Genomic DNA, 20,993 nt, shown 5'->3' with positions numbered 1-20,993 from the left:
ATGAACTTGGCTTGCTTCCACTAATTACAGTTTGTCTTGGGTTTATACATCACAGCAACCTGCACTTTGTCTAAAATGGAAGCAGATACTTCTGACCTCCTCACAGCAGTGTCAGAGGCAGACATGAGTGGCTCAGGAACAGGATTTTGACTCTGAATACAAGTTGCAAAGTTTCTTGCTAAAAAAAGTGAGATGATAGTAGGAAGTAGGATAGTAGAAAGCACTGTAAAGTCTTGTTCAATTGTGGTGCCTGCTTGCTTAGGCTAAGCAGTCCTAAGCTTTGTTTTATTGCTCCTAACTACAGACTCTCTCTTTTAAACTTTTTTACAGGTGAAGGAATTGTAGAAGAAGAGGCGTGCTTAGGTTGCAACCATGCCATTTCCTTTTGGCAAATCACACAAGTCTCCTGCAGACATAGTGAAGAATCTGAAGGAGAGTATGGCAGTGCTAGAAAAGCAAGATATTTCTGACAAGAAAGTAGAAAAGGTATGTTTTTGCATTTGCTTCTTTGGGGATCTGTTTTAATACAAATATGTGCTCTTCATGCTGGAGAATAATGTACTGGCTATGTATTAGTTTTGTAGAGAGCTTGTGTCTTCTCTCCCTTTTCTAGAGTAACGTTTCCATGAACCCATTACCATTCCTCTTTGTTGATGCTGGCACCCAAATGCTTCAAATCTTTGTAAGCAGCCTATGTGGACATGGACAACTCCCCAGTGCTGATGCTGTTTCCAACCTACACTAATTTATTTTCTGTCACTACTACCATCATGCCATCTCAAACCTACTCTTTCCTGAGCCTAGCCTGTATTCTCACCTGATTCTTTCCTATCTCTGACCCACTACTCAGTAATCAGTCGCTTGAGATTGCCCACCGGTATGAGATGTAAGTCTACAGTGGTGCCTCGCAAGACGAAATTAATCCGTTCCGCGAGTCTCTTCGTCTTGCAGTTTTTTCGTCTTGCGAAGCACCCCTATTAGCGGCTTAGCGGCTTAGAAAAAGGGGGGGGAGGGGAAAAACTCGCAAGACGTTTTCGTCTTGCAAAGCAAGCCCATAGGGAAATTCGTCTTGCGAAGCACCTTGAAAAACGGAAAACCCTTTCGTCTAGCGAGTTTTTCGTCTTGCGGGGCACCACTGTATTAACAACTTTGATGAGTGTAGTCATCTTCTCAAGCCATCAGACTATAGGACATCTCAGCATAAATGTTCTTGAAATTGCTTAGTGCAAGTGTTAGTCTGAAGTTTCTCCCTTATGTTGAATGCAGTACTTGAAAAACTTAGAAGTCCTTAGTCTGTGCAACAGTTAAAGGAATGGCCGAAACATGGATCTTCACAACCCGGTTTGTAAATATGTATATTCAGTTGCTGAAAAATACCCATAGTCTCACTGATGCAGAGGAGAAACTAGTTATAGCATAGTTAAGGGATGAAAGGTTTCTCTCCAAAACATTTTCAGTTAACTTCAAATATATGTAGTGTCTTATCCACCCCCACTGCAAAAATAATAATAAATTCATTGTGTCTCCCTTGGAGAGATGGACAGATAGTTTTGAAACAGGTGCTTAAGCCAGAAATACTCCCATGCCGGATGACTGAATCAGAGGAAACATTACTTTGAAATTAGCTGTATGGCACAACTTTTTGAAGACCAACTTGGGGACACCAACTAGGAACATGAAAGCACCAAAAGTCTCTTTGGTAATAAGCATAAAGAGCCACATTTAACATTTCCCAAAGTCAAAGGAGTCAAGATCTGGACAGCTTGGAGCCCAGTTACACCAGGGGAGAGGAAGTAGTATATATTCAGGCAACTGTAGAGAACTGGGGTGCCAATGGTGGATGCATTCAGGAACTTAAGTAACTGTTCTGGAAGGAGTGGCACAGAAAATGTAGCAGCTATAGAAGTATATCAAATGAAACACTGCTTTTTTGTTGGGGAGGGGATAAGGGGTGTGTGGCAGAAATAAGAATGATGATGGTGATGTTTTAATATACAGTGGTACCTCAGGTTAAGTACTTAATTTGTACCGGAGGTCTGTACTTAACCTGAAACTGTTCTTAACCTGAAGACCACTTTAGCTAATGGGGCCTCCTGCTTCTGCCGCGCCGCTGGAGCACGATTTCTGTTCTCAACCTGAAGCAAAGTACTTAACCCGAGGTAATATTTCTGGGTTAGCGGAGTCTCCCAACTCCATTAGTCCCAGCTGGCATGTTAGTGGTAAGGGTGTTAGGAATTGTAGTCCAAAACATCTGGAGGGCACCATGTTGGGGAAGGCTGATAGTAAATCAAAGCAAACTTTAAATAATTTGTGGTCAATCATTGAGGATGGGTTGGAAAAGCTATTTTTAAAATGCAGAATTAAAAAGGCACATCAGAGACCAGCCTTTTAGCAATCACAGCCCAATCTGCAGTCCTGTCACATAATTATGGGCTGAGCTGTTAGTTTTATTTTAATTTGTTTGCTTTAGAAGGCTTTTAAATGTGGCCCAGTTGGTTAAATAGCTGTTTTCTGGGATGTTGTAGGAAAATATTTACACAGCAATGTTCACGCGCAGGTCAGTTTTCTCTCAGTCAACCAGTACAGTTTATAAGCCTAAAATCCCACTTTTCTACACCTTGTTGTGGTGTTCTATACTTCCAAATCTACAGGGAAACGTGGCTCTGGTTTGCACAACAGAATGTGTGGAACTTTGTTGCCCAGATAGCACTGCAGGTTGTGCCTGCAAAAAGAAATTGTAACACCCTACAAAATAATATGCCTCTTATAAGTAGTATTGGGGGTTGGGGATGCACAGACTGCAATAAATTAAAAGACTGGTGTTAATATAGCCATGCAAGTATAAACATGAATGGCATTTCCCTTTATAATGTGCCTATTCCCTAGTGCTCTTAACTTCTTGGAGTTTACCGTGTGAAGCTGTTGGATGAAAGTTACTACCCTAGCGGCGGCTAATTGTTTTATCTCTTGGGTGGTTGGAGCAAATTAAATTATCTTGAAGCTGATGTCACTTGCTTCTGGAACCAGAACTAAAATCACTGTGGGAATTAGGCATTCAGATTCAGGCAAGGGTTTAGTCCGTTGGTTGTTTATTCTCTTCACAATAGGATAACTATTGTTCCACCTGGAATTTTAATTAGTAATGGTGGGAAGAGTGTTGTGCCATTCCTTTCTGGCTGCAAGGAGCTTGATCTTTCTAGCTGCTGCCTTGGGAATCCAAAAAACAATATGGACTTATTTGTCTGGGTGGCAGAAGCTTCTGTGGAAAAGAATTGAGCTAACTACACAGTTCCTTCTATTTCTAACGAAGCTATAACTCTTCTCATTACAATTTTTCCTCTCTTCTCAATTGGCAAAATACGATATAATTTTCAGTGTATCTAAAGTACTACTCTTAGAAATAAGCTGTGCTATTGAGAAGATAGATACCATGTTTAAAGTTTTGAAGCAGATGTAAATCATCCATTTTATGGAGGATCATGTTAAGGAAACAATCTTCATGGTTGTGTCGTGTTTTATAAATGGTACTGTCTACCGCACTACCTGATATGCTGCCTCTTAAGCTTCCTTTCATTTTTTTTATAAAGAAGGGTATTCTGTTTCACATTTTATATACGCCTTAATATGTGAAATGTGATACACAAATGCACTTAAAGATTTCATATACAATCTTCTGATCATCTTCTGAGGCCCTTCTTCGTGTGCTTCCTCCATGAGACGTCTGGAGGCTGGCAACACAAGAACTGTCCTTTTTTCAGTGGCTCCCCACTTGTGGAATGCTCTCCCCAGGGGGGTTCACCTGGCGCCTTCATTATACACCCATAGGTGCCAGGCAAAAACTTTTTTCTTTAACCAGACCTTTGGTTTATTGTCATCCAGTGCCCTTTTAAAATGTGTGTGTGTGTGTGGATTTTTTTTGGGGGGGGGTGTTATTCGGTGGTTTCTGTTTTTATTTTGATTATATATTTTGTGTTTTTATATTGTGATTTTATCTTGTGAACCACCCCAAGACCTGCAGGTGTAGGGCAGTATATTATTATTATTAATAATAATAATAATAAGCATTTTCCATAAGAATTATTTATTAACTTGGGTGTCACAAGAAAACTGTCACTGGAAAGTAACATGTGGTAGATAGTGGCTTCAAATTTTTAAAAGTTCTCTCTTTCCTATATGGTTGATACACACAGCTTCCAGTTTTTTACTCAAGGGGTACAATAAGTACTCAAAATAACAAATGAGCAGCTGTTTCTGGTGTTACCCCATTCTTCTTTTCACCAGAGTAGCATATTGTTGCCTCCCCACTGACCTCAGTGAATGTGTATTGCAGAAGTTTGTAGCACTGAAACTCACACGAATTGCTCAGTTTAGGATTCTCCATATATGTGCATATCTTCTGTACAGTGTGCAACCCTGCACATTGACGTGCACATATGCAACGGAACTACTTCAGATTTGCAGTGATCTCAAAACTACTATTTACCTGGCAAGAGGTTGAACAACCCTTCTGTAAGCTAAGCATTTTTGATTGAATAGAGACCAAATGCTCTCCACCCTGCAGTGCTCACAAAGTTCCCGTTTATAAGCCCTGTGCATTAAACAGCCCTGGTCCCAATTGGGGCTGGAAAGCAAGATTGTGCAGCCTGTAGAACTGATTGCTATTTGTAACAGGGCAGGCAAGAGGGATTTGACGGTTTCTTAAATACCTGTTTTTCCTGCTTAATATAGCGCTGCTTATGGTCTTTAACAGCTGTTTTTCATGTTATGCCAAAGAACCTGTTGAAACAATAGGAAATGCCAGATCATTAATCCTACGTCCTCTTAACCAATTTGATGCTGACAGCATATGTAAGTGTGCACTAAATCTTTTCAAATGTGAGTTGCAATTTCCTACTCATTGGCAGCCTCCCTGCTGTATCAGAAATCCTTTTGACCAGATCAACTCCTGTTTTGAGTTTCTGGAAAGGCTGATAATCTCATGGCTTAAAAATACTGTGGGTATTTGAATTTTGGGACAGTTCAGTATTGAATTCTCCCTATTTTTGAGCTCAGAATGACATTTCTTCCACAACTTTACCCTTCCAAAGCAAACAAACCTTGTTTTTTGTTTTTGTGTGTGTGGTTGTTTTTTAGAAGAGAGAGTGATTAATCAGCATGAAGGCAATGATTCTCCTAAATATCCTCAGGAATATCACTTCCTCCTAGGGAGCATGGAATGAATAGTTTTCTCTACCTAGAGCTATTATTATAGAAAAAGAGGTGCCAGAACTCACCATGAACACCTCCCTTTTTCTCTTATGATGGCAATGCCATCCATCTGAGAGGTGCCAGAACTGAGTTCTGGCAAGCTCCAGCTGAAAAAAAAGTCCTGCTTCCTGATTGAGTTCTAGGAACAGAGAACACCTCAAATTTCATGTTTCTCGATGAAATGATGCCATTACAAATAGTGAGAGATTGGAAAGCCCTTTCTCTCACTTGCAAGCTGTCCCTACTGGCCCATCTCTCCTCTCCTCAAACAGATGGCCTTGGGAGGCGGCATGCTTCACCTATTCGTTTAGGGTGGCATTTTCTTGTGATATTGATTGCAGGTAAATTTGGCAATGGTGGTTTCTTGGGTGAGGTTGGAAAAACAATCAACATCCTTAGGTTTTAGATGTCTTCCCTGCATGGTGTGGATTTTACTTGCAATAATGTAGGAGTGAGGAAATAATATTAGGGTTTTTTTGTTCTTCAGCATGTCACTTTGTGTTAGGCTATCTCTGGACAATTTTGTGTATGTTGATCTATTTCCAGCTTCTTGGTTTACCTCAGCTTTATTTTTAAACTGCCACTGTGCTGGTTTGTGGCATATATAATTGCTCTTGGTGCAGTAAATATTTACTTAGTCATAGAACAGACCTTGTTAGCACTCTGACTCCCTCCCCCCCCCCTTTCTCTCTCTAACCTTTATTCAGTGTGTAACATCCTTGACTTTCAGCTAAAGTATGGCATTCATGGTCCTTTTGTGGAATATGTTCAAATGACAGCTAGCTTCCCCCACCCCAACTAAATCGTCCCAATTTCCCCCCATTGTAGAGTGTCATGGGATTACCAGATATTCTGTAGCTTAGTCACTCTCCCCTGGTTGTGGGAATGTGGCACACTGAACTCTCATCACCACCCCAGGATTTTGTGATCTGGCTGAACTACACCAGTGAAATTGTGTATTTAAAAAATGTATTGCACTTTAGCCATCTGAAGCTCTCTGTGTTTTCAGCACATAACAAACACCACTTAACCAATTAGGAATAATTTTATTCTTTCAGTGTATAACCAGGAGGTAGGTATGCATAGGTGGGCAGAAGTTGGGGCTGTAATTGTATCAGTGAAATATGTGTTGATGTTCATTGTTCATTTTGATATCTGTTGCATGTTTTGGTCTCAAGCACATACTAATGAGTAGCTTGGTTTTGGCATTTGAAACAATTACAGCTTTTATGTTTTTCCATGCTCAGGCTACTGAAGAAGTTTCCAAAAATTTAGTTGCCATGAAAGAAATCTTGTATGGCACAAATGAGAAGGAGCCTCAGACAGAAGCTGTTGCTCAGCTTGCTCAGGAGCTATACAACAGTGGTCTTCTTAGCACCCTAGTAGCTGACCTACAACTCATTGATTTTGAGGTAAGAAAATGTTACACAGACTCATTGCAGCTTCCGTTTCAAATTCATGTTGCTTTAGAAAACCATGTTCCCCAAAGAGATCTTCCTAATCTGTAGTTTGGAAAGTGATGGAGAATATATGCTCACACATAAAATTTCTGGATTTATTAATTATTAAGGAACATTTAATACTTTGACAGTTGTTTGACTGTAACATCAAAAGAACTATATTGTCATAGCACATTTTATACCCAACCTATTACTGCAGTTTAACTCCTAGTCCTGGAAAGGTAAAGCACACAGGATCCCTCATGTTCAAAGAGAAGTAAAACCGCTCAAGGCATCCTGGGTCATGATCCTGGGGCCACAGTTTTGTGGATCCACTCCTAATTTTTGCTGCTGCCCTAGATCAGGGATGGGAAAATATGCTATGTGATTGGTAGGATTTAGAAGAACATCAGAAGAGCCTTACTTATCTAGTTCAGGATACTGTTTTCACAGTGTCCAACCAGATGTCTATGCAAAGCCTGAAATTCATGATTCTAAATGAGACAAACTTCGTAGAGGGAGGGGGACACCCAGCTCATCACATGCCTGCAGACTTTTGCGGAGAGGTAGTATTGAGCCTGGTGATCTGGGGAGAGTGAAATTTCAGCAGTAATTTCTGTAAAAGGAGAAGCTGTGTGTGCATTGTAATGTTTCACTTGAGCAAAATGGCTCCTTTTTTAATGGCATTGCAACAGAAGCCCTGCAGGTGGTGTATCTGCATGTGTGCATTTGGAACCTTTGTGGCTGCAAAGGATTGCTAGATTTTGGTGAACTTGCTCAAGGCACGTTAGCTATGCTTATTGGTACTGAGGTGACAACTCTTTTGTCATTTTGATTATCTGAATAGTGCATGAATGTAAATTGGATAAAGGCTTCTGGTATTCCAAGAATTTTCCTTTTAATTCTCTGTGAAACAGAGTTGTTTGTCCTTTCAATGGATCCTGGTATGATGAATTTACTTTGGAATGTCAACTCTCTCTGGTCTCTTCTGCTTATTGTCATACCTGACACTGTTATGAATGATATTTTCCCCTTGGAGGTGCATTCCAGAATAGATTAATCAGGAAGTCCACAAAGCCACTGTGATGTCTTATAAAACTAGATCCTTGTGATCTGTTAAGGGAAATTTTAAAGTCGAAATTACATTGTATAAAGTTCTAGAAAACACTCATATGCTACAAAACCTTATTTCTTTTTAAACAAATGACTTTCTTAAACTACATTCATTCTGTTAACCAGTTATTTCTGTACTGTCTCCTTTGAGATTGCCTTTTCCATATATGCTTACTGAGAAACCCAGGTATAGCATAGCAAGAGTTTTTGTTTGTTTGTTGTTTTATTTTAATTTTTGTAAGTCCCCCGTGTGTCCAGGTTCTGAGGAAAAGGTGGGATATAAATTGTTTTTGTTTATTAAACTTATATTCCGAAGGGCAGTTTACAATACAAAAAACACAAAATTCACAACATAAAAGCACAACAACAACATCAACAACATTTTAAGGCCATAGATTGTTTAATCATCCCAAGGCATGGTCAAAGAGGAATGATTTTGCCTGGCATGTCTGCCTGGGGAGAGAGTGTGTTCACAAACAGGGACTTACTGCAGAAAAGGCATATTCTTGTTTTCCTACTCCCCAGACATCTCATGGAAGAGGCACACAAATAAGGGCCTCAGATGATGATCACAGGGTCAGGGTCTGTTCATATGGGGAGATGTTGTCTTGAAGTATTGCAGTCCTGAGCTGTTTAAGGCTTTATAGGTCAAAACCATCACTTAGAATTGGACCTTGAAACCAACTGGAGGCCAATGCTGTCAGGCCAGAATTGGCATTACATGCTCAGACCATCTTGCTGCACCCTCTGAAGTTTCTGAACTGTTCACAGGCAGCGCCACGTATAACGCATTGCAGTCATTTAACCTAGAGGTTAGCAGAGCATAGACAACAGAAGTTAGGCTATCCCTGTCCAGATAGGTGTGTAGCTGGGCCACCAGCCAAACTGTTGGAAAGCACTTTGCACCACCAAGGTGGTCTAAGCCTCCTGTGATACGAATGGATCCAGAAGTACCCCTAAGCTGCATACTTGGTCCTTCAGAGGCAGTGTAACTGCATCAAGAGCAAACCACCTCCCATCCATCCACTAACAGTGCCTCAATCTTACCTACAATAAGCTTCAGCTTGTTGGCTCTCATCCAGTCCACTAATAATAAACATAATTACTTTCCAGAGGTATTGTTTGCTTATGGAAGGGATATTAGGTGTTCTAGGTTTGAGGTGTGCATTTACTCTTCTTCAATAGATGTCCAGTGGTTTGTGGGCAGACAGATCTTCAGGGTGTTGCGTGTGGACCACAAAATACCTTTCATATCTATTAAAACAAATGCCCCCAGGGAGTTACTTCAATTACTGGAGTGCTTTTTTTTTCTTGGTTTCTTCTGAAAACTGTTTGTTAAATGCCTTCTTCTGCTTGGGTCAGTACTAGTAGCTTTTAGTCTTCACCTCTGCCTGTGAAGGACGTGTGTTTATCATCATAGTGACAAAGTTACATCATTGGAAGTGGTAAATAGTTCAAACAATGATGTAATTGTGTATTATTGTGAACCATCACCAAGTTCATTATGCAGCTAACAAGGAAATACTGTTACTAATGGCAAGTCCGGAAAGAATAATGAGACCCTAGGCAAAATTGGCTGAGCTGGTGAATGACGCTTGACTGTTGTGATACGTGGGGTTTGGGTGAGGCTGCTTCCAGAAACACTGTCCTACTCATTGCCAGAACAAAGAGCTCTGGTGCTGCTTTGGGCCAGCTTACAATGGAATTGGAATTTAGAAAATCTTTTGTCTTTTAAATACTTAGCATTTATATTCAGCAGCTCAACATCCAACTATTCGTGCAGGTGGGTGGGTAGAAAACTTCAAGCACCCCCCCCCCCTTTGCAGCTTCCATTTGGTGTGGATAATGTTTACAGACAGGTGGCATGGGCATCTTTCCATGATAACAGCACTTCTGCCTTGGCTGGATGCCATTTCTCCAGTTTGAGCCCATGTGATTGTTCTCACCCATATTGTTTGAGACTCAGCTGCATGGGAGCTTCTCATAGTAAAATGGCTCCCTTATACTCCAGAGTAACATTGAAAGCGAAGGTAGCCAACACACTGCCTCCAGGTGTTGTTGAACTACAGCATGGGTAGGCAAACTAAGGCCCGGGGGCCGGATCCAGCCCAGTCACCTTCTCAATACAGACCGCAGACTATCCGGGAATCAGCATGTTTTTACATGAGTAGAATGTGTCCTTTTATTTGAAATGCATCTCTGGGTTATTTGTGGGGCCTGCCTGGTGTTTTAACATGAGTAGAATGTGTGCTTTTATTTAAAATGCATCTCTGGGTTATTTGTGGGGCATAGGAATTCGTTGATATTTTTTTTCAAAATATAGTCCAGCCCCCCCTCCCCGGAGGTCTGAGGGACAGTAGACTGGCCCCCTGCTGTAAAAGCTTCAATCATCCCTCACCATTGGCCATGTTGGCTGGTGCTAATGTAGTTCAGCAACAACCGGAAGACAGTATGTTGGTTACCCCTGGTTTAAACCACCTTGAATTAGCAAAGAAACACTGTCAACAACATGATCTTCCTAGATAAATGTTTTAAGGCATTGCTTGTGGCCTTTTTCCTGCTGCTTGTAGTAATATCTACTAACTACAAGCAAATGAATTAACAGTTCTGAGGAAATTGATATAAAGAAAGGAGTAGTCATGAACACAAGTGTAACTCATCTTGAGGTACATGAAACAAGATACTGTTCCTTTTTCAAATGCCTCATAGTCAATTCAGAACATGAAGTTTACCTGCTAAGAGTGTGTCACAGATTAAGTCAAACTTCACATGGGATGGAAACTTCAGGTATGGTAGTTTGGTTTCATTCTTAAAGTACACAAATCATGACTGGATAAGGGGGATTCCTAGCAGCAACCAGTGATATATATAACTGTGATAAATTTTATTCTAGGACTAAATAAAACCATAACTCCTAAACTTGTGTCATTGGTTAAACTGTACTCTGTGCTTTATATATTAAAATTGGCATCGCAATAGCAAATGTTTTGGGAATTCTTGGGCAATAATAAGTGCAAGTCTTGGACAATTCAGTTTGCAGCTTTAAAGGCATGAAGTTATGGTCTCTTCATGTTATCCCTTTTTATATTCACCACTGATTCTCTATGCTGTATGGCTTGTGTTTTTTTCAGGGCAAAAAGGATGTGGCTCAGATATTCAACAACATTCTGAGGAGGCAAATTGGTACAAGAACCCCCACAGTCGAATACATCTGCACTCAGCAAAATATACTGTTCATGCTGTTAAAAGGGTGTGTATAGTATGTTGTATAAACAAACATAAACTGCTGTAATTCCAGCTTAAGACTAGGTCACCCCCCACCCCCTTTCTCCTGCTCTCTTCAGTCAGGTACGCTATCGGTGATTGGAAGTCGAACTGAGCTGTGAAAAACAGACGGCTGAAGTTGCTTGCATGGTCATAGGTCTTTGCTAGAAAAAGTCAACCAAAATTATGAAAGTGACTGCTGACTGTATGTGGAAGAGACCTTAAAGGGCAATGGAGACACTTTTTGAAGCTCATGCGTTCATAAAGGATATGAATTCCATGTTTGGTTTCTCTTTGAATGAACTGAATCATTACTCTTCCAAGGGAGTAACTAATACTTAAAACACATTGGACAGCAAATCACCTCCTGTGTTCCTTTGAGATCATCTCTCCTTTTGTTCTTGCATTTGGTGCCTTCCCTTCTTTCCTCAGTTGTATTTGACCTGGTTCACACTTAATGCTAAGCCATACCATGGTTTAACACAAATGTGTAGGCTACTGAAAAGGAGATTGCAGCCGTTTTTCTACTCTTCTGGTCCCCACTGCTGTGACTTAAGGCATGGTTTGGCTTAGCATAGAGGTGACTAACCTTTTAAAAGGACATACTTTGGCATCACAACAAGGAACCTACAGGAGTTTTCAGTCATTATATTTTAAAATAGTAGCAAGACTACAGGAGAAATGATGCAGTCACAATCTCCCTATCATGCCTTCATACTAAGCCATAGTTTGCCTTAGTGCTATGCGATAACTGAGCCTTTTTGCTTAGAAATGTTCACCTTAAAGTTTCCCTATAGGATCGCAGTTTGGCAGCAGTTTTGCACATAGAATTATCTGACTTTGCAAACTGGGCCAAGACATTTGACCCTGTGCCTTTTGTTCACAGAGCAGAACTTCAAACTGAAGTCATGCGCCACAATTCACCCTGTGGCTTGTGATACACAATCCATATCCTTGTAATTAGGATACACCGTTGGCTCAGGCTTGCCCAGACAAGGGCTAATTCATTATGTGCACTCCCTGCCATATTGCTGTTTCCGCTTCTTATATTAATTGCATTGTTTCATTGAAGCATCATGCTTGGTTTTTTTAACATTCTAACAATGAAACAAATGTGACACTTTACACCAAATTAATGCGTAATGTAAGTGTTGGTGCTGTTTGAAACAGAGGGGTATTTGAGATTGTTTTCTTCCGTACTTAAGGAAATGACATCTCTTCCTTTTTTAAAAAAGAAAAAAAACCTATGAAAACGGTTAATTGAGAGCTTGCCAACCTTAAAACACTTTGGAAGCCTTTCACACAACAGAACCCAGTTATTTTTCTTTGCTATTTTTTCTCCTGATGATGATCTCAATTGCATTTGGCCAAATGTTTAGGGTAGCTTCTGTTTTCCTTTCTTACACCAGCTAGTACTTGGGGGAAAGCAGTATAGCATATTTTTGAGGTGCTTAGTTTTGCATGCATAAATAGCTTGATGTTCTCAGAATGAGATGCTGTGTTCCTTAACTAGGAAGATAGATAATCTTAAAATATTAGGGAGGCCACATTCATCCCACATTTCCAGACCAATCCACTCTGTACATCACCGAATGCAGCAGGAAATCCCAAACAAGCAATGTGTTCTGAACACATTAAACTATACTTACTTATTCCAATCTTGCCCATCCAAGTGTAGGTAACAGTGCATTAATCGCCACTAAATGTTAAGATCACTTTAATAGCTAAGGTGCAGTCTAGGTAAGTTAAAGTTCGAACTATTGAGAGCTTTTTCAGTCAAACCAACACAAATATGGTAAGAAGCCTTTGCAGATACTAGAGTATCAGTGTAAATGCTCCTGACATTCCATCTCCATGAGGAAGCTTTGAAACCCCTTTCTACTTTATTTGGCGCTTCCAAACAATTAAATTCAGCTTTGTGTTCAGTGCATTTTAAAGGTGTGAATGAGGGTCATTAAGTCTGAAAGACTAAAGGGACACAGCTTTCTAATCATAAGAAGTTTGTGATAAGTATTCCTGACCTCTGTTGCAACCTAAGCCTTTGGAGATTAGCAGCATTTGAGGTTATGAACCTGACTGTCATAGAGAGGGGAAAGTAGTTCCAGAGCCAAATTATCTGAAGAATCAATCTCTCATACCAGTGGGCATATATGTTATGATTGTCTGCAGAGGCCTTGCTAGAAATGCCTCTAGCATCAGAAGGTAAACAAGGAGTGACAGAGGCCTTCTCTGGAATGCAGACTTATCCTTTTGAACTACCTCCCAGACTAGATTCACGCAGCATCCTTTCTTGGCTATTTCATTATTTGCTGTTGCTGCTGCCACCACCGCAACGTAGTATCTTTAAAAAATATTTGCCAATATAATCTACAAACAGAGATGGTGAGGAGGTTCAATATTTGTATTAGTGAATGTTGCTGCATCAATCCCTTCAAAGGTATTAGAGTGTAATCCATTGAAAGAGCAAAATTCTAATCTAGAATCTAGAATCTGCTATTTCCATAGGCCAAGATCTAACTCGCATCACTGTGTACAAGTGGAAAGCCAACCTGTGCATGTAAAAGGAGGAAGGAGATTGGCAGTGTTCAGTTGCTGCTCTATCTCTTCACATTGCTCCAGGGGATCTCCACACCTTTTGGATGTATCCTGACAACCATATATTAAATGGCAGTTCAGCTATTTGTGGTAGATCTTCCTGACGGCCAGGCAATTTGAAAAAATTGAACTGGTGCACAATATTGAATATAAAATTAATAGGACATTGATCAGTGTAGTTGTAGATAGATGAACTGTGAAAGTGTTTTGAAAGTGCAGATGTCGATTCCTAGATTACTTATCAAGATCAGAGAGCATCAGTGCCACCCTAGTGAGAGTGTTGCCATTGAAGAGTGGCACAGAAAATGTTAAAATAGTTTCACTGAAATTGTAGTATTTATTTTACTAATAAATATTATATACAGTAGTTGCTGAAACTTTAAGGAGGTAAAAAGTTTGCTGTGATCATATTTCTCTTTCTGAGTTAATTATGTTGATGTCTCACTTTGCAGTTACGAATCCCCAGAAATTGCTCTGAATTGTGGAATCATGTTAAGAGAGTGCATCAGACATGAACCACTGGCGAAAATAATCTTGTGGTCAGAGCAGTTTTACGACTTCTTCAGATATGTGGAAATGTCAACATTTGACATCGCTTCAGATGCTTTTGCAACTTTCAAGGTAACACATTCTGAATTTTGACAGCTACTTCATATCTAGCTATCTATCTCACACCTTCCCCATGAAATTTCAGAAAAACATACAACACATAACAAATATATAAAATCTCATTACAACAATCTGATATCAGCAGCTAACAACCATAGAACAGCATTAACGAAATCACAACAATATCAGCAGTAAAAATACCCTTTAATTTTTTTTAACTGCTGCAGGAGCAGACGAGCCTTGCATAACTTCCTGAAAGCAAATATAAACTGTTGCATTCTTCACATTAATTGTGTGACTTCAAAATATCTGCAGAGGTGGTAGGTTGTATCCACCTGCTACTCAGAGTAGACCCATCAAAATTAATGGACCTTAATCATGTCAAACCTAGCTGGCTATGTAGCATACAGACAAAATTCCTTCCGTTATGTGATCTATAATTGGCTGTAGTAACCCATATACAGTCATACCTCGGGTTGCGAACATGATCCATGCAGGAGGCATGTTCGCAACCCACAGCGCCGCATCTGTGCACGTGTGTGATGTGATTCGGCGCATGCGCGTGATGTCATTTTGTGGTTTTGCGCATGTGCGAGCACCGGAACCCGGAAGTAACCCATTACAGTACTTCCTGGTTCGGCACAGTCTGCAACCCAAAAACCCGCAACCCGCAACGTTCATAACCCAAGGTATGACTGTAAATAATTGAGGAAGATTACATAGTATGGTTATGATAAAGTAATTAGCACCAAACAGAAAGGAAAAGGTGAATATTTTCAAGACTACAGGATTTTTAAGGAAAGCATTTTCCCAGAGCCAAAAACACTACTTCTGACCTGAAACAAAATGGCAGAACATTGGGTACTGTCCAAAAGCAAGTGAATTCATTGTTCCACATTGAATTAAAGTGTGAGGGCCTCTGTCATTGAAAGACAGAGAATTGCAATCAATGTTAGTCCTACTCAAAATAGATCCATTTAAATTGACATGACTAAGGTCCATGAGTCTGACCAAACTGCGGGAGGCAGTGGAAGACAGAAGTGCCTGGCGTGCTCTGGTTCGTGGGGTCACGAAGAGTCGGACACGACTAAACGACTAAACAACAACAACAAGGTCCATCTTGGCTGCCATTTAGGAGAGGAATTGCCCCAAAAGAGTGAAATATTGTCATTTCTAAAAGTGTGGCTTAAGAAAACCAGAGAAGCATATGAAAAAAGCTGCATATAACAACCGGGGTAAAGGGGAATACAGTGAAGAACTGTTGCACCCTGAACTATAGGGTAGGAATGGAAATGCCATTTAAATAACCGTGTAATCTCTTGTTTTCAGGACTTACTAACAAGGCACAAGTTGCTCAGTGCAGAGTTCTTGGAACAGCATTATGATAGGGTATGTACTTTTTTATTTTTATTTTTAATTATGTTGCTACTTAATAATGCTAATTATATCCTAATAGAATTTTCAAGCTGTCCCTTCACAATGTTGCCCAACTGCTATCTGTTCAGTTTTTATTATTATTATTTCCATATCAATGCAAGTTCAATGTTTGACAGCAAACTCTTGCAACTGCACAGTTCTAAAAACGCTGGGAATGAAATTGTATATTAAGAAACCTGTTTCCTTGGTGTGGCAGAATAATCACAAGGGCATGTGTGACAACCGTGCTCCATCTGCTGGTCACATCTGATAATGAAAATGTAAATCTGCTTGTGTTCCCTGTCATGTTGTTGCCTAAAGAATTGCCTGAAAATTTCCTTCAGCCTTTCCACTTGATCATACAGAAATTGGAGCAAAATACTTGAAATGTTTAAATCTTTACATTATTTCTGTGTTTTATATTTGTGCTTCCAGTTCATTGAAATCATTTGGAATCAGAGTGCTTGTGATAGTTAGATTTTTCTTTCTTTCTCCATTCAGTTCTTCAGTGAATACGAGAAGTTACTCCATTCAGAAAACTACGTGACAAAACGACAGTCGCTTAAGGTAGAGAGACCTTACTGACTTTAATTATTTTGACATTAGAAAATATTATGAAGAACTTAATTTCAGCAGGTAGGACCAAGCTAGCTATTCATTCTATGTTGTCTCCTGATCAGTTAAGAAAGTTTTGAAGCATGAGGTTATATGCTTTAGGAAACCAATATTCTAACATTTAATGGTTAGTACAGGTTCTATAACTGCAAGACTCAAACATTTTGCAAATGTTGAGTAAAAACCTGGAAAGTTTTTGTTTCCTAAGGTGCCTCATCAGTATATCAATATATTAAAATACACATGGACACATACACAACCTTTTCCCCCAAACCTTGATTCATATCAACAGTTTCACTATAAAAACAAACAGCATGATCTAACATTCTGCACTCATGAAGTTCAAAGTGCAGAAATTTCTATGTACACTGGATGACCCCAAGGATCAAGTCTTTATGCCCCCCCTAGAGCTCATGCTTTGCCATAATAACCAATGCTGAACTTGACTAGCCCATTGAGGTCCTCAAAATCTTACAAGTGGCCGTAGTGTGTTTTCTCCTTGTGCTGTAAGTCAGAAGACTTGTCAGGATTTTGTTGGCCACACTCCCCATACAGTATCCTTTAAACTCTGGTTTAATTTGGCACAAGATTGCTTGCACATATTCTCCTGTGTTACCTGCAACATACAACAAATAACAATGGATTGCATCCAATTTTTCCTGAAGTCGTCCAAATTATGCAGACTCAGTAATGCTAGTTTAGGTAGCACTAGAATAGAGTTGTAATAGAATATAATACCAGAAATTCTGGCTCTTGAAAAAAATCATTGTGGCTAAAGAACAAAAAACAGTTGATTGAGTTTTATAGCCCTAATGGAAAACTTCACCATTTCCCTCCCCCCCCCCCTTGTTTTTTAGCTGCTTGGTGAACTACTGTTGGATAGGCACAACTTCACAATTATGACAAAATACATCAGTAAACCTGAAAATCTCAAACTTATGATGAACCTTCTAAGAGACAAGAGTCGCAACATTCAGTTTGAAGCCTTTCATGTCTTTAAGGTAGAAACAGCTTTTAAATGTTGTTGATAATGGTATTCAACACTTCCTGTAAACAGAAGGTATCTAATCTTACATTGATCTAATACCACACCAGAGTGGCTTGACATAACTGAATGAGAAGTATTGGATAAGTATTGGAAAGGGTGGGTGGGGTATGTTGTACAAAGCAAATTCTGTTTCAAAGTCAAATTTATTTTTTAATTGAATCCATCTCCGAGACTGGCTTATCATTTTTCCTAAAACATTCAAATAAATATATCACATGCAGCTATTTTGAAACAAACAGATCCCCTACATTTTTCGGAAAAGAAGCCCCTTAATTTTGCATGTAATATTTGTTTTTAATATCCTGTGACAAACAAAAGTTTCTGCATGAATTATTTCATTAATTGCACTAATGAGTATTTTTCAACCCAACCCTTTGTAAGCAGTTTTGCTTGGTGCTACTCGGATTGCGAATATGCATATTCAAATGCACTAAATCATTTTGAAAATAGTATCTAGGAACATTTGTTCCATTAATAGGTTAAACTAATGAATTCCAGGAGGGAATAATCCATTCTGTTGTTTTAAGTGATGCTTGGTCCTTGTCACTAAGAAGACAGATGCTAATAATTGCACAAACATTGCCTGTGGGCTTTTAGCACCTTGTAGACTTGGCTCATACTTTACATAAATGTAAATATTCCTTGGAGAGTTAATATTTTCTGATATATTAACTGAACTTTTCCTATACTGACCATCTTCTTTCATTGCAGGTGTTCGTAGCCAACCCTAACAAGACGCAGCCTATATTAGATATCCTCCTAAAGAACCAGACCAAACTTATTGAGTTCCTCAGCAAGTTTCAGAACGACAGGACCGAGGATGAACAATTTAATGATGAGAAGACCTATTTAGTTAAACAGATCAGGGATTTGAAAAGACCAGCACAGCAAGAAGCTTAATCTCCTATAAACCCCTAAAATATTAAATCCAAATTCAGCATTTGCTGTTAGATATTCAGCATCAGGCACTCTTATCAATTCATGAGGAACATTACTGCTAATCTGCTGTTCAGTGAACAGTGTTTGTTTTTCTCTCTTTTTTTTTAGTCCAAGTTGACAAACCTAGCTGCTGCTTTCTTGCACAATGTGGACTTTCTTGGTATTTGTGTCTGAATTCAAGCACACTGCTTGTTTTTAGAAGTTTGGGGGGCGGGGGGAGATTGTTGGTTCATGAAAGCAAACATATAGAAGATAGTTTGGGATAGGAAAAGAAGGTATTAGAGTAGTTTAAGTGACGGGGTGCATGCTTGCAAATCTGATTCAATCCGTACGTTTGCACTTAACCTTGTATGAGATGCGAGCACAATGTTATCTGTGCATACTTGGCACCATAGTATAAGATTGTATGCCTTGATTTAAAAAAAAATGTGCAGTGCTTTATGTGTAATCAAAGGGGAAATGTGAGCTTACTGGGATGAACAGTTGTCTTGCAAATAAAACTGATACTGAAACATAGCAACTTCTAAAGAGTGAAATCTCAGAGTTCATAAGGAAAATGTATATATGCCTTTCACTGCTTTGTAGGTTTTTTGTTTTATTTTTTGGAGAGAGAGTGTGTGTGTGATTTTGTTGAAAATTGAGTTGTAGACTTGGAAATACATTCTAAGGGTTTTTGTTAATTTTACTTTGAAGGTATTTCAGACCGTAGAGCTTAGCAGTGACACTTTGCATTTCATTTCAACAATGCTTGTTGGTTTCTTTTGTATATAACTCCTAGGCTGCTCATTTCTTTAAAAAGGATTTAATTTGTACAGCAGAGGAATGTTAATGTATTAGTCTGTATCTTTTACCTGATACTGAGTTTTGCAAAATGAAAGCTCATCTGTAATGAATACTTAGGATCACATGGAAATGCTCATTTCACATTTCTTAAATACAGCAGCATTAAAAAGAAGAAAATCCAATTTCTCTGTATTCACTGGTTTAATGGGGTGCCATCAGTTAGGGTAGACTAAAATATAGTTCTGGAACCCACTAACCTATATCCTTCAATGTCGGCCTTATCCATCTATATTAGTGCTGTGTTCAGCCAATTGCAAAATTATAAAGATTATGCTAAATTAATATCAATTTGTTTTTCCTTGTGGGTACATAGAGAATCTCTATTCCTTTCATATCGTTAACATTCGGTATGGTAGTTGTGATGGTAAATAACTAAATAATTCCCCTTTACTTCAAAAAGCATAATTTCATAACTGTCCTAGTGTCAATATCTTGTTTGTTAATGCTGCAAACTATCAGTATTTATTTTTTAAGAAAGACTGATGTTGCACCACTTTTTGTTACTGTGATCATAACAAAAAAAAAATCTGCTAAATATATCTCAACTATGTTATCAAAATACTATCTATTCATCTTAATAGTAGTACTGAGATCACAACCAGCCAGCCAACTTTATGGATTAGGAGTATGGAAGTTCAAATTCTGCATGATTGAACCTGAATGAGAATGCTCTAAAATTATTTATTGCTTTCTAGCTTCTTTCTGGTTAAATTATTTCACAAATGATTAAACTAATCTCCTGATTGACACCTTAGCTAATTTTTACAGCTTTCATGAAGGAAGTAGGAAAGTAAATCTAGCAAATAGGATTCTAGTAATATTGGCCATCTCAGCATTGTCATGCTTCCTTTAGTGGTCATAACCTGTCCTTTGCAAAGTGATTCATAATGTCTACTGAAAGAAGAAAAAGTAATCATTAAGCCTTTATTAAATCATTTATATAGACAGGCAAAACTGGCCACGAGATGATATTATAGTTCAGTACTCTGTCCTTTTTTATATTTTGGTTAATCGTAGTTAAGAAAAGGAAAATATTACTTGGCAAGTTATTCTCCATTATGCATAAGGCTTCCACTTTAGGGGGGAAATGTAGAAATGCTAAAAAGTTATGTACGTGTATATATAAAGAAGTTCAAAGATGGATTTGGATATTGGTTTTGCTTCTCTACTATTTGGCATGGGAGAAAGTGGCTCTAACTTTTTTCAAACATTAATCCTTGGAGTGTTGGCATTCAAAAAAAGTTGTATTTAAGACCATTTGATGTGCTATTCATATTAAAAAAAACTATTGTACTGGAAGTGGTTTCTTATCTGTGTGAAGGCTTAAAGATATTACTAAAAGTTATTTAATGTGAGAAGTGTTTTTAAACAAAAAAGATGTATACAATTGTAATTCTACTTCCACAAAAGCATTTCATTTCTTCAGATGAATGCATTTCTTAGAAGATCTGGCTGGCCCCATAATTTAAATAGAAATAAAATTTTGAAGAAACACAATTGTGTGTTTTATAATATTTATAGAGGGGGGAAGAACCCACCTGAATTGGATTATTTCTTTTAAGAGGTATATATTCTGCACTTCTTGTGAATGCAGTTGAAACCTTAATGCAATATATATACAGTATATATAAATAGCCATCTACACTTGCAACAACATATAATACTTCTCCAACCTTTGCATGTTAGGTTTATTTCTATCTTACGCAGAATTTAAATTTTGCTAATAGAAACTCTGTTTTTCCCACATATAGGTAACATCTCCTGGACTGATCTAAATCACAAACTTAACTACCCTGTCTTTCTTCAAAGTTCCATGGAAATTTATCATTTGGTGAACATGCATATTTGGGTGAAGATGCTGAGAA

General features: G+C 38.7%; 1 protein-coding gene across 3 annotated transcripts in view; it reads left to right on the top strand.

The window, feature by feature from the left end:
* Positions 1-20,427, top strand: part of CAB39 (calcium binding protein 39) — a 46,691-nt gene extending 26,264 nt beyond the window's left edge. For all 3 annotated transcript variants that reach the window (XM_081861638.1, XM_081861639.1, XM_081861640.1), the window contains exons 2-9: positions 331-486; positions 6,495-6,659; positions 10,931-11,049; positions 14,111-14,279; positions 15,597-15,656; positions 16,185-16,250; positions 17,156-17,299; positions 18,058-20,427. In XM_081861638.1, the coding sequence (XP_081717764.1) occupies positions 373-486; positions 6,495-6,659; positions 10,931-11,049; positions 14,111-14,279; positions 15,597-15,656; positions 16,185-16,250; positions 17,156-17,299; positions 18,058-18,246 (1,026 nt within the window). In that variant the 5' untranslated portion in view covers positions 331-372 and the 3' untranslated portion in view covers positions 18,247-20,427. The remainder of the gene's footprint in view (positions 1-330; positions 487-6,494; positions 6,660-10,930; positions 11,050-14,110; positions 14,280-15,596; positions 15,657-16,184; positions 16,251-17,155; positions 17,300-18,057) is intronic.
* Positions 20,428-20,993: the final 566 nt, after the last annotated feature.

This window comes from Podarcis erhardii (genome assembly GCF_964252035.2).
Source record: "Podarcis erhardii genome assembly, chromosome: 5".
Classification (NCBI taxonomy): domain Eukaryota; kingdom Metazoa; phylum Chordata; class Lepidosauria; order Squamata; family Lacertidae; genus Podarcis; species Podarcis erhardii.
The sequence above is the reverse complement of the archived record's forward strand: the minus strand, read 5'-3'. Positions and strand labels throughout refer to the sequence as shown.